Source organism: Vipera berus (genome assembly GCF_964194415.1).
Source record: "Vipera berus genome assembly, chromosome: 2".
In the NCBI taxonomy this organism is placed as follows: domain Eukaryota; kingdom Metazoa; phylum Chordata; class Lepidosauria; order Squamata; family Viperidae; genus Vipera; species Vipera berus.
This window is the reverse complement of record NC_138203.1, coordinates 170,900,274-170,926,254: the sequence shown is the minus strand read 5'-3', so window position 1 is coordinate 170,926,254 and position 25,981 is coordinate 170,900,274. Positions and strand designations below refer to the sequence as shown.

General features: G+C 40.5%; 1 protein-coding gene across 7 annotated transcripts in view; it reads left to right on the top strand.

Annotated features, from left to right (window-relative positions):
* The window catches only part of RNF157 (ring finger protein 157), a 108,206-nt gene that overhangs the window by 26,587 nt on the left and 55,638 nt on the right, over positions 1-25,981 (top strand). For all 7 annotated transcript variants that reach the window (XR_014025329.1, XR_014025330.1, XM_081319510.1 and 4 more), the window contains exon 2: positions 7,496-7,614. Coding sequence is in view for 5 of the 7 variants with exons in the window: in XM_081319510.1 (XP_081175636.1) it covers positions 7,496-7,614 (119 nt within the window). In the remaining 2 variants the exon portion in view is untranslated. The remainder of the gene's footprint in view (positions 1-7,495; positions 7,615-25,981) is intronic.

Sequence of the window (25,981 nt, the reverse complement as noted above, 5' to 3'; positions counted from 1 at the left end):
AACTGAAAAACAATTACAGTTCTGGAATTAAAAGTATAGATTAGGCACCAGTGTAGAAAGGTACCCTATGCACACTGTTAATCTTGAAAATTTCCATGCAAAATTCCATGGTTAAAATATGTACTCATAACACAACAACAACAACAAAAAACCCCAAAGGGATAAATGTCTCTAAGTGAGCAGAATGATTTGTAATTATTTTGAGAGAATATAGTAAAAGAGACTTCCAGGAAGTTTGTGGCTATTGGACTAAATCAAAGTTACTGATATCTTTATGATACTATGCTCCCTAAATGTTAATGGATGAAATAATGTTGCAATTTAAATACAGTTCTGTTCCTTTCCCCCTCCACCTTCAGTCTTTTAGTGGAAGACAGTGTATTGAATAATTCTATTTCTTTTCTATATACTGGCCCAAAATGTTGTACCTATATTGTTTTTGGTGCGATCTGAAGGAATGCATGATGTATTTCTAGGCAGCAATTTCTCTCTCCATCTTTCCTGTGCATCTCTGTTTCTCTATAAATTATGCACATGGAAAATAGGGGCAAAAAGCAGCAGTCATCAATAATTGATTGCAGAATAGTTGAAAACACTAGCAACATCTCTGTGTTTAAGATACCTGGTGTTTTTTCTTATTTGGGAAATGTTAAAATAACTTCTTTTAAATGTTTATTTTGTTAATGTATCATATTTGTATAGTCGCCCATTTCAGATGAAAGAAAATGTTTTTTTTTCTATTCTAGCTTGTCTAAAGTTTGGGAATAGAGGAGATGCTGTATTAATATCAATGCTAATTACTTGTAGATAGTAAATCATACCTGTGACTTATTTTAAAAATGTATAATCCCTTTCTGCAATGGACAGTATGTGAAACACAGGGGTTGTGGTTTTTTTTTATGACGAGAGAATGTTAAAAAGGATTTGTAAATGTTTCAGTAGACTGTTACAAAGAATCCAATTGGGAATATTCACAAGATGGGTTTAGTACATATTTCAAATCTACATAAAAGAGTTACTTGGGATAGTACAAGAAAGCATGCTTCTAAATTAAGGGCAATGTACTAATGATACACAATAATAAAGATATTAGATGCTGCTGTTTTGTCTATTTGTTTATTCATTATTACTATTGATAACTGTTTTTTCGGGCAATAGTACAATCCTTACAAGGTGTAAACAATTTTAAATAAAGTTACAATAAACCACTATGAGTTGGTTTAACTAGAAGTGGAAAAGATAGAAGTGGAAAAGATGATAAATAAATAGTAAATAAACATTGATGATTCTTCCTGCAGGGAAATGGCCGATGGTTGGAGTAAAGGAAGAATCTGCTTAGAATGGATTTCTGGGGTGATTCTGGCTTGTCTTCCTCCCTCCCCCTCTTTTTCCAAGCACAGTTTTTCTGGAAATAAAAATTATGGGGAAAAATGGAGCATTATTTATGTAGTCAATTTGTCCCTGCCACATTCACCAGAGTCTTTATACTGACAATACAGGAATCCAATCCCTTTATAGAATCTTATGAAATAACAGGAAGATAACACAATAAAAGCCTCATCTGGAAGCATCCTCAAACCTTGTTTTAGAGGAAGCGTTTCCATGCTGTGTGGTGCTAGCAAATTGAAATCACTGTTTCTCAGAAACTGGCTCGCCATCTCTACATCTTGTACAACCGTAATCTGCTGAAGCGCAGGGATGCAGGCAAACGTAACAGGCTTGCCTTTGGAAGTTTTACAATGAAAAGCAGATGACAGATTTATTAAACGAAATAAAATGGGGTGTCTTTGTTTCTTGTTTTTATTTTTATAGATTATACTGTACTGTGGAAAGGGAATACTAGAATAATCCTTGTGCTCTCCTATTACCTGTGAATCCTTGTTGGATGAAGGACAAAAACAGAGCCAAGAGAGCATGCTGAATTACTGGAGCCATTTTTAATAATGTCCTTCAATCTGCTCAATTCACTCAGCCAGAAAATTGCTTGGGAAATAAAATGTGTGTGTGTTTGTGTGTATGGTATCCATATATTTCTTCTCTAACAAAGTATATAACTTCTGAATTGCTTGGTTAGTGAAAATGCTACTGTGGCAGAGATTTAAGGTTGTGCCCTCTATTTTCCTTGGCTGAAATAAATGATAAAAAACCTGGTCACTTCCTATCTACCATAAGTACCGGTAGTAATAAAATCCAACTTTGCTACTGTATGCTTCCGAATGGACATGCAGGTAGTCAGGGTCTACCTCCTAATGAATTGACATATTACATTAAAACAGGCCTGTCTTTCATTAAAATTAGATTATTAAAGGTGTGATGTTCTTACTATTAAACCCTTTAATTAGAATATAATTGTGGTTGAACATGTAAGACATATGTGGAACATACACTGGCAAATGTATATATACAAACATTTGTTTATTTTTTTAAAGAATCTCATTCTTTCATACAAAAATAAATTGTATGCATTGTCTTTGTAATTAGAAGGAATTAATATTGTAACTTTTATTTGGGTTGGCTGCCTGCAAAGACAGATACATATTAATATACAATTAATATTATTTTAAAACAATATGTTATCTTAAGTTAATATGGCAAGATATTTTTTGCCATATTTAAGATATTGTTTCATTTTAAAATAATATTATCTTGGCTTCTGGTATGAGTTATGGCTGACTGAATACATCTCTGCAAATGAGTAGAGACAACGATCGCTGTGAAGAATGACAAAGTGGTCTTTTGAATTTCTCTAGAGAAGGAGAAATTGAGAGAACACCTACAAGTGCTCTGAATGGCAGTTCTTAGTGAGGAGACCATAAAACAGCCATCTCCCTTGGGTTTGGGAGTCAGCAGTCAAGGGAGATGACATCTTTGCTGTCAGCAGCAGCAAAGCTTTAATAATGACTCTAGTCACATTCAGAAAAACTCATTTTAGCCACTTTATGGATATACAGTGAAAAGACAGTTTGGTCTAGTGGTTAAGGTTAGAAACCAGGAGTTAGTGAATTTTAATCCTGCCTTAGCCATGAAAGCTGGCTGGGTGATTTGGGGCTAGTTACTCCCTCAGCTAAACCCACCTCACAGATTTGTTGTTGTGGGGAAAATTAAATAATCTTGGGAAATGTCTAAAATGGAACTAAACCCATATTAGGAATTGATGTTTACTGAAGGTTCAGATGGCTACTAGAGGGAACCAACAGACCAGGCAGAAAAGAGTTAAAATAGCTAAGCGAGCTATAACTTTTTCTTACCTTAAAGAGGTTTTCGAAAACTGGACTGAGATATTAATAATATCTCTGAAGGATTCAGAGTTCAGTAGATAAACTTTTAGAAAATTTTTTAAAGAAAACTTTAAAAAATGTTTATCTAGTTTGGAGACATGGAAGACAATGAAGTTGAGATTACCAAAATGAGATTTCAAAAAACAAATCAAGAAAAGGGTCTAGACATGGAATACCTGAGACGAATTCTGGACAATGCCCTTTTAAAGGATTTGCAGACTAGGTTAGTAAAAGCTTTGAAAACTCCTCTTGAATGCCAAAGACTACCATTGGAATGATTTAAAAATCAAGATTGTGAAGAACCAAAGCGAGAAATATAAAGTTGGTGTATTTGATCAGGATAAACTATTTGTTTGATATTTCTGATAACTCCCAATGGACTTTTGTTGAGCTGGGATTGAAAAGATGGTGATTTCTGGATTGCAAATAGATAAAGACTTTAGATTACAGGAAGAGGAGTTCTTTTATTTGTACCTTTTAAAGAGTGTATTAGATTATGATCTGCATTATTCATCACGAAATATTTTACTTTGGTAAAATTTTCCAAGGAAAGCTTGAAACTTGAAACATTTTCTTAAACCAGGTGTTTCAACTCGCCCACATTTAATTATTGGTACTTAAGATTTTAAAACTACATCACAAAAGGAATACACCATATCTCCTTTTATTGAGTTTATTAATTCAGATGAAATCGTCACCAGTTTAGAAAAAGCATATTAAGTGGCTAAGAATGTACTTTATATGAAACATTAAAGAGCTCATAACAAATTCTGTTTCTAGTAAATACTAGAACATGAGGAGTGAGTTGTAATGGCTTAGAATAGCGGTCCCCAACTTTTCCAGCTCTGGACCAGCAGCGGTGGTGGGGAAAGGGATGGCTTCACATGCCTGCACCATGCTTGCAGAAATGGAGCTTTGTGTGCTCATGTGCTTGCCCACTGCTTACGCTGCCTGGTTCCCAATGGGCTGCAGCCCAGTAGTAGGCTGTGGACCAGGGTTTGTGGGGACCTCTGGCTTAGAACATATGCCCAGTGGTTCCTTAGGTACCCCTAGATAATCCATTGCTAAAGATAAGTTTTAGAAGAGTTGCTTCAGTGTAATCTATAAAAGACATAGATAACAATATAGTAGTTCAGATAAAAGAAATATGGTAATGTCTGTTCTGTGCAAAATATATTTCTTGTATGTGATCGATATTTCTCTGTTTTTAAATATGCAGATTACAAGATATTTTACCATGATATGGTAGCTTTTAAAAATTTATTCTACCTTGGTATTTCTAGGAAGTTGAAACTAAATTCCAAATAAATATCCAATTGCAAAAGCTAAACATGTGTCGTGTCCCTAGATGAACTTAAGTCCCCTTGTTTAAACCCCTTGCAGACTGCTGGGTTCATTGGGGCTTTAAAAGGGAAGCAGCTTGTGAATTCCAGTAAGACTCTTTTTATCATTCTCCTTGGGACAATGCATGATGCAGAAATTTCAGTGGCATTTAGGGAGAAAGCAAGTCTAAGAGTTAAGCATTTTAGATGGTAAATATTTGCATGAAATTTACATATTTGCCCAATGGCTACCTTCTGTTGTGTACACACACACACACACACACACACACACACACACAGAGAGAGAGAGAGAGAGAGAGAGAGAGAGAGATGGTTGGTATCTTCTGCAATTTTTCAAGGATATCAAGACATTTGTGAAAAGAGAAACCATTTTGTGTGAGAAGACATGTAATTGCAGCTTTTTCTTTTCAAGGCTAACAATGGTTGTCTTCAGATAAATTTAGCATAGTTTTGAGGTGAATCCCAACCTGGGAATAGGCTATACAGCCATTTGCTGAGATGTGCTTTCTGACTATAAACTGTTAACCTGAACAACAAAGCTAAACCCTGGAGCTGAAAGAACAAACTCCTTTGAATGTTGTCTCATAGTCTCTAAGCTCTCTGTCAAAAATTTTTAAGCAAACCTGGCTGCAATAGGAGAGAGATACATACCTGAGGAAGGCTCTGCTGGATTCACATTGTTATGGAAAATTCAGAAGTATAGAGCACAACACTGGGGAGAAAGAACCATGTTTATTGTTGTGCGCCTGTTTTACAAGAAATGTATGATAGAAAAGCAAAGGATTTTATAGAAATTTGAGGACTGCAGATGGGAAATCCTAAGGATTTGTTGGCAGCTTCTGAGGAAGTGAGATTATTGCTGTTAGCCAAAGTAGCTCTTTTGGGAGAGCAGCAGAGCTGGAGACATGGAATCTTAAGATAGTCAGAGGAGTATCCTTGATTGAGGATGGACTGTTGGTTCCACTATGTTGCAATTCCTTTTTTAAGGCTTGTCTTCGGCCATACTGTGAGGTAATGAGGAGGCTTCTATTTTGTTTAGATGGATTTACAGTCAGCTTTGGGGGTCAGTTTGGGTCTGATAGGATTAGATAAAGAGAGGAGCTGGATTTAACCTGGTCATGTCCAAAAGACAGGGAGGAAAACGGGTGCAGTTGCCATTTTATATGCTGCATTTATTTTCACCACCACACACATTTCTCTGTGATCTGCTGAAAGATCCAAGCACTACAGAAAGAATGTGGCCCAGAAAATAATAATTGTGTGCCAATAATTCATGACTTGAATATAGGGTTTAAAATGTAAAGTGAAGCATAGTGGCATTGGAATGAATCTGGAAACTGAGTTTTGATTCTCATCTTCATCATGTTGGTGGTCTTCTATCCATCTATCTCAGGTCCTCTTGCAGAATTTGGAGATGAGAATATTAACCTACCTAGACTGTGGCTGTAAGATTTATGAAAATACATATTATGTGAAGGTCATAATATAAAGCTCATGTAGCATTCTAGCTTTTAAAAAAATCCTATTTAGAAGATGTTAAGCCTCTGCTAAAAAAAATAGCCCAGCTGATAGGTAGTGGGACAGAGAAGGGGTGCGGAGTGAAGTACTTGGTTGTCTTCCAGCCTGACATCCTGTGTACTAATTTTGGACAGAGGTTTATAGTAATCTTACAGAAGAGTGGTATGGTAGACAGTTTTGCTATCCTTCCTGTCATTTGGATTAAAAGGGGAAAATAACAGAACGCTTGTTAATTTCATCAGAACAACCAAATAATCCAAATCCGTAAGTGATATCAGAAAATGCTGGTCCATATTGAATTTTTTTATATTTTAACTCTAAAATATTTCCTATTTTATAGTTAAAATAAAATATAAAATATTTCATTATTACAAAATATGGGAAATGGGATTAAAATATAAAAAAATAGCCCTGCCTCATTGCATTCATGTAAAACATTTCTTTGCAAGATGATAGGCAGGGAGAATCAGGTGTAAGCAGATTGCATTCTCACACTTGCTGAAATTCTTTAATTGTTCTTCATATAATGGTGTTCTAAACATCAATGTTTTCAGGTATATAAGGACTCCATGAAACATGCCGAGCAAAGTGCAGGGCAGTCAGGCCTTAAGTGAGAAAGTTCCCTTTGAAGAACAGCAGGCTGCCCAGCGGTCTAAGACAAATGACCCTAACTGCAGGGGAGAGAGTGACCTGTCTCCTCTCCCAGTTGGGAGAGGAGGCAGTGCTTACACTTGAAGTGAAGTACTACCAACCGCCTACCCAACACTGTTTCTGCTGGCTAAGGACGGAAAAGCACAACTTTTGACATGGAAGCAAGAGGAAGATGGATGAGAACTGCAGTGGGCTGGAAGTGGGTGGAGGACAATGTTCTGCATCTGTGTCCCTGGCAAATGGCTATGGGATGTCTTCAAGCCAGGTCACCTGGGACATGCAGATGATCTCATAGATTAAATGGGAGAAAGCAGAACCATACGACTTCACATATAGATACAACATGGTAGTTCTTTACACAGAAGAAAATACCAAAGCTTCCTGTGGCCGCGGCTAGTACAGGGCGCTGTTGGAAAGAATTGCAGAAAGCATGATCTGTAGGCTTTCTGTACCTTATTTTCCTGGTTACCTTTTTTGGCTCCCAAATCTTTGAGCAGGACATTTCTGAAATATTTCTCCACAATTCTAAGGGCCAGCTGTGTGTGAAATTAAACACTTTATTTTTATGAACTACTCTACACTCTACCGACTTGCTTTTGGCCATGCTTGATTCCCTGTTTCTCTGAAGTGCATTTTTTTGGTCCTATAAATCACTACCTTGGCTTCTCAGCTTGATTCTGACAGACTTTGTGCTCTCTCTTTCAGGTAGCTACTTTGCCAGTCACTTCATCATGGGAGGTGAGAAGTTTGACTCTACACATCCTGAAGGCTACCTCTTTGGGGAGAACAGTGACCTCAACTTTCTTGGGAACAGACCTGTACCAGTAAGGAAAGCTCTGGCTTGTGCTTATATTTGTGTGTATGTTTGGGTTTGTGGGCATGTGTTCCCATGCACACACATACGCGCTTGGTTTGGAGCTGTGAAACAGCCACTTAAAGCTTGAAACTGGATCTTCCAATCTTACTAGAAATGCTTTGATGTTTTTCTGAACACATCAAAAGGGTTCTGAATTCAAACTGATCCCCTTTCAGGCTTAAAACAAGGCTGTTTCTGTCTCAGAACATATCTGGAATGGCTTTAACATCCTGTTTCAAGCTCTATTTGTTTCAGATTTGAACTTTTTGTACAATCCTGGAATACACTATTCCTTTTTGTTAATGGAAGAAATGGAAGGATTTAAAGATGTGCAACTGCTGATAGTAGTCCTCAACTTACAACAGTTCATTTAGTGACCGTTCAAAGCTACAACATTGAAAAAAAATGACTTATGACCGTTTTTCACACTTAACGACCATTGCAGGATCCCTGTGGTCACATGATCAAAATTTGGATGCTTGGCAACAAGTCTATATTTATGACTGTTGCAGGGATTAGAGGCCATGTGATCCCATCTTGCAACTTTCTGACAAGCAGAGTCAATGGGGAAGCTAGATTCATTTAACAACCGGGTTAGTAATTTAATAGCTGCAGTGATTCACTTAACAACTGTGGCAAGAAGAGTCATAAAATGGGGCATTAACAAATGTCTCACTTAGCAACATAAATTTTGGACTCAATTGTGATTGTACGTCTTGGACTGTTGTGAGCAATGAGTGTTTTGTCAAAAGAAGTGAAAATGGCTGTGTATAAGGGTGTGCTTCTGCTTATTCATTACATGTACTTGATAGTTAAAGTATGTCTGACAGAACCTAAAAGAATATCGCTTGCAGTCAGAATGGGCTACTTTGGATATGTACATGATAAACCAAGAAAAGGTTTATTAAGGGCCGCATCAGCCCTCGGTGTGTGTGTGTGTGTGGGGGGGGGGGGCAGGATGGTCACAGCTGACTGGGTGGGCATGGCCGGAATGAGTGTGGCCGGGTGGTTGCAGCCGACTGCGACCTTGTCTTTGACATGTCTGGATTATAAACTGAATACACAAGACAAGAACCAGTATGAAACACATACAATGAAATGGTTTGGTCATATAGAATGTGACTAGAAAGAGAATTTGCCTACAAAATATATATAAAGAAGAATGAAAGGGGGTTGAAAGGTGAGGGGGGATTGAGAAAATTGTGGTTGGATGAATCAGAGGAGGTAATTCAGAATTACACCTAAAACCTTAGAGCCTCCATGATTTTACAGAATCTGAGTGCCTTTACTTATTCAGTTAAAGCCAGCTTAGTATAGTGGTTAAGGCATCAGTCTAGAGACTGTGAATTCTAGTCCCATATTAAACATGAAGCTAGGTGGGTGACCTTGGACCAGTTCCTCTTTCTCAACTTTAGGAAGCAGGCAATGGCAAACCACTTCTGAAAAGCCTTGCTGATAAAAATTCAAGGACCTGTCCAGGCAGTCACCAGGAGTCAAAAACGCATCCCTGCTCCCATCTTCACAAAAGAAGTGCCAAGCAATTTGGTGCCGCTTGTATCACAAAATTATAACCCCCTTGGTTTAAATACAGAGAATTCTCATTTAACAACCACAATTGGGACAAGCAGCTTGGTTGTTAAGGGAAGCAATCATTAAGTGAAACCTTCATGGTGCTTATGATCTTACCTTGTCTTCGTTTTATAGACTTGCAAAGGTTGTAAATGCAACGATTGAACACAAAGTTATTTTTTATCACTATCCTAACTGTGAACAATTACTAAACGGAGCAGTCACTAAATGAGGACCACCTTGCCTTTTAAGGGAAGCCAGATATTTTAATATAGAGCATTCCAGAGAAACAGTTTTCTCCCCTATCCTCATCTTCCATCATTCTTTTTGTAGATTCTTTGTGTCTGGATTTGTTGGTTTAAAGAGCATCAAGGAAAGACCCTGACTCCATCCTCAAGTGAAAGTTCGCTTGATTGCCTATTAGCTGCAGCAGAGCATTAAATGCCAGGCCCTGCTAAAGACCTCTGGGATGTGTAAGATGTTAATTATGGACAGAAAGCCTTTTTTCTCCTCCTCCTCCTCCTCCTTCTCTGCTGCATTCAGAACAGTGTCCTTGGGGTGGAATAAAGAACACAAGATGAGTTTCTGCAGACTCCTGAAGCGTTCTGTGCGTGATGGATGTGAAGGAGCCTTTTCATTCAGTAATAAGAAAAAGGAAAAAAATAATAATTCAATACCGGAGGAAGCTGTGGGTATAGAAGGAAGAAAATATAATGGCGTCATGCAGTCAAACATAAAGTATGCTGGGCCCGCTTTGATGTCTCTGATCATGGTCAACATCGATATCAGAGAAAGAGCAATGACATAGTTTCATGGTTGTCCATTACCTTCATCATTCATCTTAGATGATAAAGCATTTTATGAGGAGTTTATCCAAAGCTCCCTGACATGCTCAAGGCTTTTATAACTCCCTGTTTTTAAGAACTGTTTTGCTTCCAGTGTGAGGGATTGGGGCACTCACTTTAAAAGCCTATTGTAGCAGTAATTCATAATACTTTTCTCTAGCATTTTCATGCTCAAAGTATTTTATCATCAAAGTCCCTCAAAATAACCGATTGATATGCCCTGCATTGCAGAAGGAAGAAACTCAAGCTGAGAGGGAGTGATTTGTGAGCGTTACCTTGTGAGATCGTAAAAGACGCAGACACTATCGGTAGGGTGGCCAGCTCTCACTCCCCTGCACGATTGGACTTGACATTCGCAGGCACTTTGCTTGATTTTTCTACTTTCAGACTCTAATGAACCTTGATGAAGGTTCAGTAGAATTGGCAGCGGATCAGGGACGGGACTAGGAAGAAATGAATACGAACTTAGTTGTCATTCGATAGACAGCCCTCATTATATTCTACTGTAGTCTGAAAGATCCAAGAACCAGAGTTGATAAGAAATCGAGATTGATTGCAGCATGATGTGAATTAGGTTCTTGGAAAGATCGACATGACCTCATGTATATCTGAGCCTTATGATATTCAGGGATTGGTTGATTGAGTAGAGGGAATATTTGAAACCTCTTTGAGAGGACTGGATGATGTCTACAGCTCTGAAGTTACCTTGAAGTTTATGGGTAGCTGTGATCCTGTCATAATTATACTGTTTGAAGAGATGCTTCAAGATAGTACCCCAAATAACCCAATGTTTCTCAATTAATGCCATGCAGAAGGAGTCTAGCAAGGTGCAGGCATACTTGCCAACTAGAGCAGAATGAGAGAGGAGGTTTCAGTCTGGTTGGAAGAGACTGCAATATTTCAGATTCTGAGAAAGAGAGAAGCTGATTCTGAAAATGCTTGTCCTTGTGAGGGGAAAGATAAAAATTATTGATTAGTCAGCAGAGAAGAGCAGCAGAGAAGACCCAACATACATGAAGCTCCTTGTATTAAGCATTGACCATATAAGCATTAGCTAGACAGATTGGATAGCTCAGGTTTTTTGATAGCTTAGTCTGCCTGGATGCTTTTCCTGCCCTTCTTTAGTGAAAACTTCACTTCTACAGCATTTTAAAAGTTTCTTTTCATTTCTGCCCTAGGAGCTCTGTTGAATTTTTTTGAACAAAAGACAGCTATGACTTTGACAGAGGACAAGTCCTACAAGAAATCTATCTGGGATCATCAGAGTGCCCATGAAAATAGTCTGTGACTTTTCTTTTTTGGTTTTTGGTTTGGCATACACATATTTCTCAAACGTTTCCACAGTTGTTGACCACCAAATAAAATGCAATGACTACTCAGTCAAGCAAAACATCCTCTCTCCACTTTTTATGAGCATAGGAGTCATAGTTCAAGGTATATGCCTTATCATCCTCTTCATTTTTCTTTTTCAACTATTTTTTGTTGCAAATTTTTAACTATTTCTTTACCACTTTATCAACCCAGGCCTTTACAATAACTCTTAGCACACACCTGCTGCTCAAGAGCATAATAGAATAAGACTACTATTAAAGAGTTCTCCTAAAGAGCTGCAGACAAGACAGTCTCCAACCCATGAAGCTCCATACGTTGTGATATTTCCGCTTTCCTTTGAAGGTGGTTTGTGCAAAAACACAGTTTCACTTAGCATAGACATGTGGATTTACAGTTGATGATTGTGACATATTTGCTCACAATGGCCAGGTTTTTGAATTCTAATACTCCTGTTATTCCTGGTATTACTACTTTAGTGAAACAAGGATTCGTTGTCCTGAAGCAGCTAACTGGTGTTGACCATGGGGAGGCAGGGGCTGAGATGGTGAATATGACTCTGGTTTGGCCAGATAACTGGCAGTAAACATGGAGACGTTGCAGCGGATCAGCACAGACCAATAATAGACTACTGTACAGGTGAGCCCTGGTGGTTAAAATGCAATACTGCAGGCCTGGACTTGGGGCTCCAGATGACTCAGCCTTCCATCTTTCCAAGGTCAATAAAATGAGGATCCAGGTATAGAAGTCTAAATGCTATTGCTATCATTGACTTGTAGCTTGTTGGAAAATATGTCTAATGACAAATCAACAAGCTGAAGAGAGTTAATACAGGTAGTCCTCAACATATGACCACAATTGAGCCTAAAATTTCTGCTGCTAAGTGAGACACTAGTTAAGTGAGTTTTGCCCCATTTTATGACCTTTCCTGCCAGAGTTGTTAAGTGAATCACTGCAGTTGTTAATTTAGTAACATGGTTTTCTCATTGACTTTGCTTGTCAGAAGATCACAAAAGGAGATCACAATGACCCTAAGGCACTGCAACTGTCATAAATATGAACCAGTTTCCATGTGTCCATGTGAATTTTGATCACGTGACCACAGCGATGCTGCAATGGTCGTAAATGTGAAGAAGTCATAAGTCACTTTTTTCAGTGCAGTTGTAACTTCAAACGGTCACTAAACAAACTGTTGTAAGTAGAGGACTACCTGTAAATGCACCTGTATTCAATGAAAGAAGATATTTGTTGGACATATCTCCAGAGTAAAAGCAAGAAAAGAATATATTTCCCGTACCCATCCTGAAAGTGATTTTCATGTAAATTAATAAAAATAATCAAGCAAGGTTACACCATAAATGTGTACATTTGTTTTTCAAGAAGATTTCTTACATCTTCATATTGCATAAACATTTTTATGTTGAGAGCAGATAATGCCTGGTTTTGATCAGACAAAGACTAAGATAATCGTGCCGGCTTACTTGGTGCAGCTAGACTTACTTCAAGATACTTCTTGATGGCTATCACGTTCTGCTGCTGTCTGCATAATTTGCTTCTACATCTTTTCCTTTTTCTTAATCAAGCTGTCTCCACCAGTCTTATTATATTAGTGTGGAAAATGTGGTGGTGGGGGAAAATCAGAGCTTGAGAGCTATAAAACATTCTCTTCTACCTGTCTGAGGCTGTGGAGTTGCCCAAATAAAATAGACGAATTAATAATGCCTGGAGCAGATGAACTTCTAGGCTGGAAAGCTAGTAGTCTTGGAGGACTTCTCCTAGAAGACGTTCTTGGGATCTCTTCAACCCATGTTCAGAAAAGAACTGCTTTTTTTTTAAACTAAGACACTCTTCATCCTTCAGGGAAAATGGAAATTATCATTTATGCTGCTGTCTCTGTATTGGGATAAATGTTAATAAGCAAGTATTAAGAAATAAAGCTGGCAAACATCACAGCATTCTTTGTTCTTTTGCCATGCTGTGTGCCTTTTATTCATATTTCTTTTTCCCATTTTTTTAAGATTCTGGCACATTGAATTTGCAGTATCCAGCAGAATACAGAAGATTCATTTTTATATATCAGGACAAGGGCAGCAGAAGCACCACACATGTTGGTTCTTAGTCAAGAGAGCAATCACTTCTTCTTTAAACATCAAAGAGACAGAGGGAAATTGGATTCTGGTTTCCTGCCTAAACACCATTGCTTGTTTATATTCTGAGGGTCCCCTATTTATTCTGTAATTGGGCATTTCCTTCAAGAAAGGTGTTTGAAGTTCATTCGCTTGTGAAGAAACAGCCCCCTCTATGTGGCCTCAGTTCTTGAGCATGGAGTGATTCATTTAATTATAACTTAGGGAAATATTTGAAAAGTTTCTCTCCAGGCCTGAATGCCCAACACTAGCTGTGTTGTAAATGTGCTCTTGTTTCTTTTTTAAAAACTTGTGCAAAGGTTTTATAGTGCAAAAAGATGCTTGATTTTTGTCAACTGGATAGATTGTTAGGAAACGGTGGAGCTGTAAGAGTAGAATCCATGTTGGATCATCCCCTGAGCAGATCTATCTAATCTGGAAACCATTTTCAAACAGTGAAAAGCCCAGCCTAAAGCAGAGTAGGTAGACAACAACTTTCTGTCATCTTTGCTCTGCCTCTCTGGCATTTGAAGGAATGCTGCCTCTATATCTATAGATCAGGGGTGTCAAACTCAATTTCATTGAGGGCCGCATCAGCATTGCAGTTGCCCTCAGGGGGCTGGGTGGGTATGGCCAGGGTGGGCGTGGCCTACTGGGTGGGCGTGGCTAGAGTGTGTATAGCCTACTGGGTGGGCATGGCCAACTCTACATCATTTGCATCAAGGGTGCCTATGGGAGCCTGGGCAGTAGTGGGACAGATCTGAGGGTCTCTGGCAGAAGGAGGGTCTCTGGGCCAGGGCCAAGGCAGTGGGGGCCGTTCCCTCACTGTTTCCAGGATGGCTTCGCGGGCCACATGAAACCACTTCACGGGCCGGATCCGGCCCCCGGGCCTTGTGTTTGACATGTCTGCTATAGATGTTCAGTTGTAGCTAGTATTTTTGCTAGACTGCTTTCCTGTGTTAAGAGATCCACTTTGGTGTAGGAGTTAAGGTACCAGGCTTAAGACTGAGAGACTGTGAGTTCTAGCCCTGCTTTAAGTATGAAGTCAGCTGGGTGATCTTAGGCCAGCCTCTGTCAGCCTTAGGAAGGAGACAACGGTAAACCATTTGGCAAATCTTGCCAAGAAAAATGCAGGCAGCCACCAGGAATCAATACGGACTCGAAGGAACACACAGGCACACAGGCACATGAGCACCTGCCATTCAACATACTTCCTAACCCAAACTTTATTGCTGATTATTTAGTCATTTATTCAGCAAGCTAAACAAATCCACACAAAGTGAAATAAGGGTGTGAATGAGGTGTAATTTATTTTCTTTTGCATGGAGTGAGGGAATTGGGATATAGAGAAATGAGTTTTGCTTCCTGTTAGCAAGTCAAGGTCATCAAATGTTGATGCTCTGGGGAGCAGGAATGGTAGATCCATAATAGCAACTCTACACAAAGAAATGCAAACTAATGACAGTTTAAAAGAGCCTTCCCATCTATTTCTCTCCTTTATAAAGTTGTGGATCTACTTTCCTCATGGGTTCCATGGCATTTTAGCCTGGTGATAGCCATTCTCATTGGCAGCCCCTGTTCATAGAAAAGTTTACTCCAGAGATATTGAAGGCCCTACCTTACAGGCATTTCAAAACAGGTCAAAATAGCATTTTCCCAGGAGTTTAGTGAATTGTGCCTTGGATGTACCAGATAGGTTTATTTTTGATATTATTTCCTGCCTAGAGTCCGTTAGGACTGTGGCAGGCTATAAATATAAAACAGTGAAATGAATATTATTTCTGAATGTAGCCTGGTTTATTTCTTTGTTATTTCATTTAGCTTAATTTACAGGAAACCAGAATAGATGTACTCCATTCAAAGACATGTGGAAACGCATTTAGGCAAGAGGAAGAAAGGAACCATGTAGCGTCTCTGAAATACAGCTTAATTTTATCTTTCTGCGACACTTGGCCGGTCCTACAATATGTGGCCTGTATGTATTTCTTCTCCATTGAGAGAGATCGTATCTTTATCTGAGTTCAGTTCCCACAGGGAGGTGGGCTAATTCCTTTTATTTGCTGATCTAGACAAGATACCTGCTAATTTGTCTTTTTTTATGAGTACTAGAAAAAGTGCAGCAATTTCTAAAGGGCATAATGGAGCCTTTGGGACCAATAAGGAATAACCAAGTACTGTCTTCCTTTTTCAAGCTGTAGCTGTAGCTGTAGCTATTCCATTCTTATTCAGAGCCCCTCTCTTCTGTTTGTATTGGTACTTTTTAAATAAATAAATAAATCCCAGAACCAGGAAAACAGCATAGCATTGAAACATATCAGCAGCTCTGTTCTATTTTTCAAAAGGATTCTGCAGCTTTTATGATCCAAAGCAACATTTGAATTAAGATTTGAATTTAAGCTGGGGGGAAAAATGGTTCAGAAGTAAATGTTTAATCAGTAGCAGAGTATTTAATAGCAACTAATGGTTGCTCTATTATGCTAAGCCATGGTTGGCTTAACCATAATTTTTGAAATAAACTAGAATCAGTTAATTGGAACAAACTCAGGGAGACAGTGGAGGACAGGGGAATTCAGTGTGCTATGGTCCATGGGGTCGTGAAGAGTTGGACAGGACTTAGCGACTGCAATGGATGGAAACTAATCAGCAACGGATGGAAACTAATCAGCAACGGATGGAAACTAATCAAGGAGAGAAGCAACCTAGAACTAAGGAGAAACTTCCTGACAGTTAGAACAATTAACCAGTGGAACAACCTGCTTCCAGAAGCTGTGAATGCTCCAACACTGGAAGTTTTTAAGAAGAGACTGGACAGCCATTTGTCTGAAATGGTATAGGGTTTCCTGCCTGAGCAGGGTGTTGGACTAGATGACCTCCAAGGTCCCTTCCAACTTTACTATTATGATTATGATTATGACTGAACAACAAAAACAATTGGTTAGATTCATACCTGGCCTATAAGAGCTGAATTCAAATGTCACTCTGAGTCAAAATCAAGCATGTTACAGTTTAGCACAGAGCTGAAGAGCTTTTAAAAATATTTTATTAAATTATTTCAAGATAACAGTTAAACATGGCTCAGTGGGTTAGGACGCTGAGCTTATCGATCAGAAGGTCGGCAGTTTGGCGGGTCGAATCCCGAGTGCCGCATAACAAACTGAGCGCCTGTTACTTGTCCCAGCTTCTGCCAACCTAGCAGTTCGAAAGCACGTAAAAATGCAAGTAGAAAAATAGGGACCACTACGGTGGGAAGGTAACAGTGTTCCGTGCGCCTTTGGCGTCTAGTCATGCCGGCCACATGACCACGGAGATGTCCTGGGACAAGCGCTGGCTCTTTGGTTTTGAAACGGAGATGAGCACCGGCCCCTAGAGTCGGAAATGACTAGCACACATGTGCGGGGGAACCTTTACCTTTTAATATAAGATTAAAGAAAAAAAGTGATGAAAAGTGAAAAAAGGAAGAAAAGTATGAAAGGGGATATAAAGGGAAGAAAGAAAAGAAACCTATCTATACTTTGGGATTATTATAGATCAGTTCTCCCACACTCATTCCTTCAGATATTTGGTTTTACAAGCTAAATAGTTTCTGACCATTGGTCATGAGCTGATGGGATTGGCAGTCAAAACTTCTAGAAGGATCCAGTTTGGGAAAGGGCTGCTGAAGTGTTTGGATTTTTGTTAAGGATTGTTGTGCAGAGGTCTCCTTGTGCTACCAAAGAGTTGCACAGACAAGGAAGGGTACTGAGAGCAGTAAGAGTCACACAGTAACCACAAGAGTACACTGAGTTGTGAAAACAAAAAGTATTTTACTTTTGAGGTGGTGTAAGAACAAAAATGCACGGTCAAAAATAAACAGTCCAGGTCATACACAATAGCAACAGTCCAAGGAGTAATCCAAAATGCAAAGTCTTCTTACCGGTCCAGAGGTCAAATACACAGTTCAGGTTTATCACAGTAGTAAACCAACAGTACAGCAAAACAGAGCAAAAACAGTAATAGTAGAGAGCAGTGAATTCAGAGAGAGAGAAGCTACATTCCTAGCTCCCTCTTATGGCCATGAGAACACTTACACACCCATTGGCCAATTAACATCTTAAAGTCACAACATCATGGTTTATATATTTTCAACCCAACTATGTAGGCTATCACCATATGCCTAACAATCTCCCCTTTGGGTAGAATAATATATAACCTCTTACAATCTTATGCCAATTGTTTCACAGCTACCATTGTGTTTCACAGAACTTTGGACTTTAGTGAAATGATCTGTCACGTTCACATCAGATGAACAATATTCCAGTTGTATTAATTTGTCTTTGACACGCTGTCTTACATTCAAGTAACGAAGATCTGTATGTTTGGATCTTGTTCTGACTGCAGCATTGTTTGCCATCTTTATCGCAGCTTGATTGTCCTCATATACAGTAAATGGATCATTTACATATCCAACAGTAATTGTTTGTACACTAGCAGTTCTGTACATAACACTGATAGACATGAGAATTCAGCCTCCATTGTAGACAGGCTTATGTGTTTTTGTCTAATGATTTTCCATCCAATCAAAGAATCACCCAACATTATAGCCAACCCTGAAGTTGATTTACGAGTGCTTGTCTCAGAGGCAAAACTCGCATCTGCATATGGTGTAAGAATTAACTCACGATTTGGCTCTAAATATAAAGAGTAGACTGCTTCAAATACCTCAATACTCGTTTAGCTGCTTGCCAGTGTCTAACAGTTGGTTCATTATTGTATCTGGCTAATTGGTTGACACTATAAGAGATGTCAGGTCTAGTCCAATTGCTTAGATACATTAGACTACCAATTAAAGACTGGTACATAGTCCTATCAAATACAGGACTCTCAACATTAGTGTCCTTAAATCCATAGCCATCGGAGTTTTTGCTGGTTTACATAGTTCCGTATTGTATCTCTTTAATAACTGAGATATTTTACTGGCTTGCGAAATCTTAAAATCCCTATTCGTTTTCACAATATCTAACCCCAAATAGTGGCTTATTTCTCCAAGGTTTCTAATAGTGAATTTGTTTTGCAATCTTGAAATGATGTCCTTAGCTTCTAGCTCAGTTTTTGTTATGATTGCAATATCATCAGTAAACAATAGAAGAAAAGATAATACTCCATTGTGCTTTCTCCTAAACATGGATGGATCAGCATTACTGGCTACAAAACCTATCGCATGCAACTCGTTAACTATACATTTATTCCACTCATAACCAGATTGTTTTAATCCATAAAGGTTTTTCTTTAATTTCCAACAATCATGGTCTCTATCATTGGTCAATCCTGGTGGTGTTTTTAAATAAATGGTGTGTTGTAATGGAGCATGTAGGTATGCAGTTTCCACATCTACATGGTTTACTGTATATTGGTTTTTAGCCGGCCACACTAAAGCTGCTCTTAAAGTAGTTGCCCTCAGACTGGGTGCAAACACCTCATCATAATCCTCAGTAGTTTGGGCAAAACCTTGTGCAACCAAACGTGCCTTATGGGTTACAGTTCCATCTACTCCTTTCTTTATTTTATAAACCCATTTACATCCTATAGCTTGCTCACCAGGTGGCAGCTTTGCTTTCTCATAGACCTTAAGATCCTGCAAAGATCATTGTTCATTGCAGCTTTCCATGATGCCTGTTCCTTTTCAGGATACATCCTGATCTCATCATAGTTAGAAGGCTCTAAATCAACTTGGCATATTACACTGGCTTCATAACGATCTGGTGGCCGTCTTTCGCGCGTTGAACACCTAGGACAGGGGTCAGCAACCCAAAACAGCAAAAGAGCCACTCAGAACCGGTTCCGTCATACACACAAAAAAGTGGGAGCCGCAAAATGTACGCGCGCATGTAGGCATGCACGTGGGCACGCACGCGCATGCGCAGAACAAGCAAAAACATACACCACCCCTACACCCGCACCGCATCCTGAGCCGCATGCACCTGTCACTGCCCAGTGCCGCCAGCTTACACGGGGGGTGGGGGGAGGGACGGACTCGCAGGCGACGGGCACTAGGTTGCTGCGGCGCCTTCAGCCCGGGCGCCGCCGGAGCCACCCGAATGCCCTGCCCCTCTCCCGGGACCTCCAAACCTCTGCGTTTGATGAATGCAGCAGCTCTCCAAACTGCCGCCGCCCCATTTGCAGAGCTGCTGCATTCCTCCGTGTTTGAAAGAAACTGAAAGAAACACGGACGAACTCAGCAGCTGTGCAAAGAGGACGGTAGCAGTTTGGAGAGGTGCGCGTGCACTCTCCAAACCGCTGCTGTCCCGTTCGGAGGTCTGCCACGCTCATCAAACATGAACGAACGCGGCAGCTGTGCAAACGGGACAGCGGCGGTTTGGAGAGTGCGCACGCACTCTCTCTCTCTCTCTTCCCGTCAGCCAGCTTTGGTGGGGCTGCCTGCCATCCTCTCTTTGCTCAGCTCCGCTCTGCCCTGCTCGCCTCCGCCTCCCTCGCCCGCCATTACCTCAGGCAACATCCTCGCTAGTCCGGAGGCGGCCACTGGAAGCGGGGATTTTAACGCCTCACCCCCTCCCTTATCCTTCTCTCTCTCTTCCCCGCCGCCGCCAAAGAGAGAAAGAGAGAGAGAGAACTTCAATCTGCGCGTGCCACTTCTTCCCTGTCCCGCCAAAAGCGCCCGAGCAGAGCGACGGCGCTCCGTCCCAACCACCCCAGGACTAGCGCTCGCGGAGATTCCCGCAGCGCCTCACTTGCTCCTCCGCAGACTGAGGAGGGCCTGACTAGGTGCTTCCTGCCCAGAGCGGAGCGGAGGCGGCCATGGCAGGGATTTTAGCGCTGGGGTCCAAGCAGTCCCACGCTGGTCCAAACAGCGAAGGGAGAGGCGAGACGTGGCAGCAGCAGCCCCCGTGAGCTCCTGCCGCCTCCCCTCATAGGAAGGGGAGGGTAAATCGCTGCTAGCCGCGGCAAGGAGAAGGGGGGGAAATCGCCCTTTCCTTCTCCCTGCCGAGGCTGCTAGCCGCGGCAAGGAGAAGGGGGGGGGAAATCGCCCTTTCCTTCTCCCTGCTGAGGCTGCTAGCCGCGGCAAGGAGAAGGGGGGGGAAATCGCCCTTTCCTTCTCCCTGCCGAGGCTGCTAGCCGCGGCAAGGAGAAGGGGGGGGAAATCGCCCTTTCCTTCTCCCTGCCGAGGCTGCTAGCCGCGGCAAGGAGAAGGGGGGGGAAATCGCCCTTTCCTTCTCCCTGCCGAGGCTGCTAGCCGCGGCAAGGAGAAGGGGGGTAAATCGCCCTTTCCTTCTCCCTGCCGAGGCTGCTAGCCGCGGCAAGGAGAAGGGGGGGGAAATCGCCCTTTCCTTCTTCCTGCCGAGGCTGCTAGCCGCGGCAAGGAGAAGGGGGGGGAAATCGCCCTTTCCTTCTCCCTGCCGAGGCTGCTAGCCGCGGCAAGGAGAAGGGGGGGGGAAATCGCCCTTTCCTTCTCCCTGCCGAGGCTGCTAGCCGCGGCAAGGAGAAGGGGGGGGGAAATCGCCCTTTCCTTCTCCCTGCCGAGGCTGCTAGCCGCGGCAAGGAGAAGGGGGGGAAATCGCCCTTTCCTTCTCCCTGCCGAGGCTGCTAGCCGCAGCAAGGAGAAAGGGAGGGGAAACACGCCTTCTCCCACAGCGAGGAGAAGGAAGGGGGGGAAGGCACCTTCTCCCCGCCGGGGCTGCTAGCCTCGGCGAGGAGAAGGGGGCAACCTTAACCCTAACCTCCCCCACCACAAACGAAGGGGTGGCGAAGGCAGCAGATCTGCAAGCCTCCGCCACCCCACCCTGCTCACCTTTTTACTTCTTCCTCTCTTCCTCCACTCTGCCAAGTACAGTTAAAAAAAGAGGTTTGTGGGTAGTCCCACAAACGGTTTGTGGGCGGTCCCACAAACCAACCAATCAATTTAAACTTTTCAAGTTTTTTTGTGAGAAGTTTAAATTGATTTTTTTTTTTTGAAAAGTAAACATGGCAGAGGGAGGAGGCCTGGGAGCCGCATGGGACAGCTCAAAGAGCCGCATGCGGCTCCGGAGCCGCAGGTTGCCGACCTGTGACCTAGGAAGTACAGGGCTTTGTACTGGTGTTTCCTCTGTTTCCTCCTTTATCTCCCCTATTGCATCTTCCTCTTTTAAAGGTACAGAAGATGTCTTATTATTTCTAGCTATGTCATCAGAGAAGTCCTCAAACACTAGAGGATCTGTGTTAACAGTTTCTTGTTCTAACCTATCCCAACCAACGTGCTCAAGGAATTTGGCACTTACAATATTATATACATTAGTTGTGCCTTGTTCCCAGAAACAATAGGATCTATGATTAGCTTCATAACCTACAAAGTATAATTGTCTAGCCCTATGTTGGCCTTTACTTCTGAGTTGTGCAGGAATGTGGACCCATGCTGGGGTGCCAAACGTGTGCAGATAATCAAGGTTTGGTTTTCTACCATGCCATATTGTGTATGGTATTTTACCGGTAGAAGAATTAACCACTATATTCAGAATATGGTTTGCACATTTTGCTGCCTCCCCCCACAGTCTATCTGTTAAGCCAGAATCTTTTAACATGGTTCTCATCATGGCTTGTAATGTTTGCCCATGTCTCTCAACAAATGCATTATGTTGAGGCCTATAAGGGGCTGAACGTTTATGCTCAATGCCAGCTGATTCTAGCATATCAACAAAGCGTTTGTTTGTAAATTCAGTGCCATTATCAGTTATTATGCACTGAACTTTTCTCTTTGTTTTCCTCTCGACAAACTTAAGCCAGTTTGAGAATTGTTGGAAAGTGTCTGCCTTTGACTTAAGCAGATAACAAAATCCATAACGAGAGTTATGGTCAAGTATACTTAAAATATAACATGATCCTCCTAAACTTGGTTTCATGGGTCCAATTAAATCAGCAAACACAACTTCCAAAGGTACAATTGTTTTGAAACCGTTTAACCAGTTTGCAGGAGTTGCCTTACTCTTTTCCTGATTGCAGGCATTGCAATTCAAATACTTACTACATGGCTTCAGTTTTATGCCTTGTACTAACTCAACTGTTTTATGTAGTGAGTTAAAGTTTATATGCCCTAACCGCCTATGCAGTAAATGTATACATTCGTCATGTGGCTTCTTGTTCTCACATATCGAGTTAGCTTTAACTGTACTAACCGGGTTACCAGTGAGAACAAATAAACCATTTTTTTAGATTAGCAATTACACAGGTTCCATTCCTTTCAATAGTGCATTGCTCCCCTCTGAATGTTACCACAAACCCAACTTTAACCAATTCCCTTACAGATAACAGGTTGAATCTTAGTTTAGGTATATATAACATAGGTAACTGTTCATCAATGCATGCACAATAGAAATTACCTTCACCAGAGGCCTTTATCTTCCAACCATTGGCTAGTGAAACATGTTGATTGCTGTTTTTCATATTAATAAACCTCTCTTTCACTTTGGTGATACATTGTGAAGCCCCACTATCAACAACCCACAATTCATTATTTCTGGATATTGGTTCACCAGAAACAGCCAAACCAACACCCTTCTTTGCCTTCCCACCGCTATTTACATTCTGTTTTCTTCCCTTTCTACAGAATTTGGCTATATGCCCTCTAGCCCCACAAGAATAACATTTCTTGATGTTGTAAGCAGTGGTGAATCGCTGCTCCTCTTGTGGCTGTGTCTCTCTCAGCTGGTCTCTGTCACGCCTTCTTCTGGACTCTTCCAGCAGTCTTCAGTAATGTTAGTCAAAGTCAGTTCTTCTCTGGTCAGGACTTCCAAAAAAGAAACATACTCGTCATAGCTTTCATTCAAAGAGGACAAAATAATGTAGACCTGATGCAACTTTGAAAAAATCAGCTCCTTTTCATGAAGCTCTTGAATAGTTGTCTTCATGTAGTTCAAATGGGTCAGCATATCTCCATTCTTTTGCAGACGAATTCTAAACAGCTTACGTGTAAGGTGTATATGTGCACCCACACTGTCTCGAACATAAAGCCTTCGCAAAATGTCCCAACACCTAGCAGCAGACTCCTCACCACAAATATGGACAAGCTGCTGGTCACTCAGTGTTAGTCCAATAATGCAAAGTGCCTTTTCATTGTTACGTTTAAACTCGTCTATCTTTTTTGCATCGTCTTCGTCATCTGGATCCCAAGCAGTAGTATCAGGTGGGTTATTAACTACAGTCCATAGTCCTTCCTTGCGCAAAAGCAAGCTACATTTTGTGCACCAGGAAACATAGTTTGTCCCATCCAACCGGGTTATCCAGGAGATGCCAGTTGACTGTTCTTGTGCCATTTTACACCAGATAGCTAACACAAACTCAGCTATGATACTGTGTGTACTAACTCTCAGTACAGGTCTGGGCCCATAACCAGTGTTAAGGATTGTTGTGCAGAGGTCTCCTTGTGCTACCAAAGAGTTGCACAGACAAGGAAGGGTACTGAGAGCAGTAAGAGTCACACAGTAACCACAAGAGTACACTGAGTTGTGAAAACAAAAAGTATTTTACTTTTGAGGTGGTGTAAGAACAAAAATGCACGGTCAAAAATAAACAGTCCAGGTCATACACAATAGCAACAGTCCAAGGAGTAATCCAAAATGCAAAGTCTTCTTACCGGTCCAGAGGTCAAATACACAGTTCAGGTTTATCACAGTAGTAAACCAACAGTACAGCAAAACAGAGCAAAAACAGTAATAGTAGAGAGCAGTGAATTCAGAGAGAGAGACGCTACGTTCCTAGCTCCCTCTTATGGCCATGAGAACACTTACACACCCACTGGCCAATTAACATCTTAAAGTCACAACATCATGGTTTATATATTTTCAACCCAACTATGTAGGCTATCACCATATGCCTAACAATTTTATGTATAATTTATCTTATGTGAATCAGAATTTAACTTACTAGCTTTGTTTCTTGAATTATTTCTGATTTCTTAATGACTTAAACTGGATCTCAATAAGAATGACTTTGGGTGCAGCTTAATGTAAAAGATGCCTTTTCGAATCTTCTCCATCCAACCTGGTATTACAGACTACAGCATCAAAATCTGTGCTCTAGTATTGAAATATTTTGGTCATAGTTATGTGCCTTTTTGTAGAATTGTAATAAACCCACTTTTGCCCTTGCTGTCAAAATGCTTTTGAGTTCTATTTGAAGTAGTATTTGAAGATCAGTATCATTCTGTAAGTGTTCCTGTGACACAAGAAAATGTAAATGATATCTCGTGGTCTTCTTACAATCTGCCAAAGTAGGGACAGGTTACTAACAGTATAGTTCCTAGGAAATTGGAATAGAGTTTTGGGCTGCTTTGATTTGGAACATGATATACAATTTTGTAGATACCAATTTCATTTGGTATTACTTGTACTACTGAGTCCAAGTTCCTGCTGTGTGAAAAATAAAATTAAAGCACCTTCAGGTGATGACTATGTCTATTGGAGTACCTGCAAGGATGAGGAACGTACTTTTTCAGGAAGAGTATAGTTTAAGAACTCTTTTTAAAAAACATGTTTTATTGGTTTTTCAGTTAAAATCTACATATTTAGAAAACATCATGATGACTGGGTAATCAGAGATTCAGTAACAGAGTTTTCAGTACATAATTCAGGTTACATTATCAAAACATCCTTCTCAATTTCCCTTAACATTTCATACAACCAGTTTAAACTAATAAATTTCTAGAGATAGCATGGTCAGTTGAAAAATTTGTCAATTCAATTTCATTGAGATATATCTATGTCCTGTTATTAAAGTCTACCTAATTTTAATTTTAATTATATTATTCAAATTTAGCCTTTAACATCCCAAATAATATTCACAACCCAAATTTCCCTTATTTCATTACAGCAAATACTATAGCATCTAACATGTACACAGTGGCTGAGTAGCTATGTTCTACCTAATAAACATCGCCTGTTTCACATCCTAATACATCACACATTACTGACAGGACCACAGCCTATGTTTATCAATCTAGAACTATTTGTACACAACCAGATTCTGTTTTAAATTTTAGCTAATTCTTAATTATTGAATAGAATAATCAAACATCTTTTAACATCAAACGTGGGATCTATAAACCAAATTTCCATTATGTCAGTGCACAAATTATAATATCTAAAATAAGCCTAATAAATACATAAACACATTCTAGTTCTATCTTATAAACATTTTCTATTTTAGATCCTGATAGATTACTAATTACTAAAAGGATAACCTTTAATGGTTCTCTAAGAACTCACTTTTTAAATCTAACTCGGGCTTTCTTTTTTTGCCAATCAGGTTTCCAGACCAAGGCCTTTGAATTGCCAGATAGGTCTCCCTTCGCTCCAATACATATTATTTGAATCGAAGGAGGCCATCTAGCCATCAGTGGTCCACAAAAACCAAACCATTTGTAATCATTATGTTGTTTCCCTGTTAGTTCTAGTCTCTGTATTTGCTCTAAAAACTTTATCTTCAGTTCGGTCCGGATTCCTCT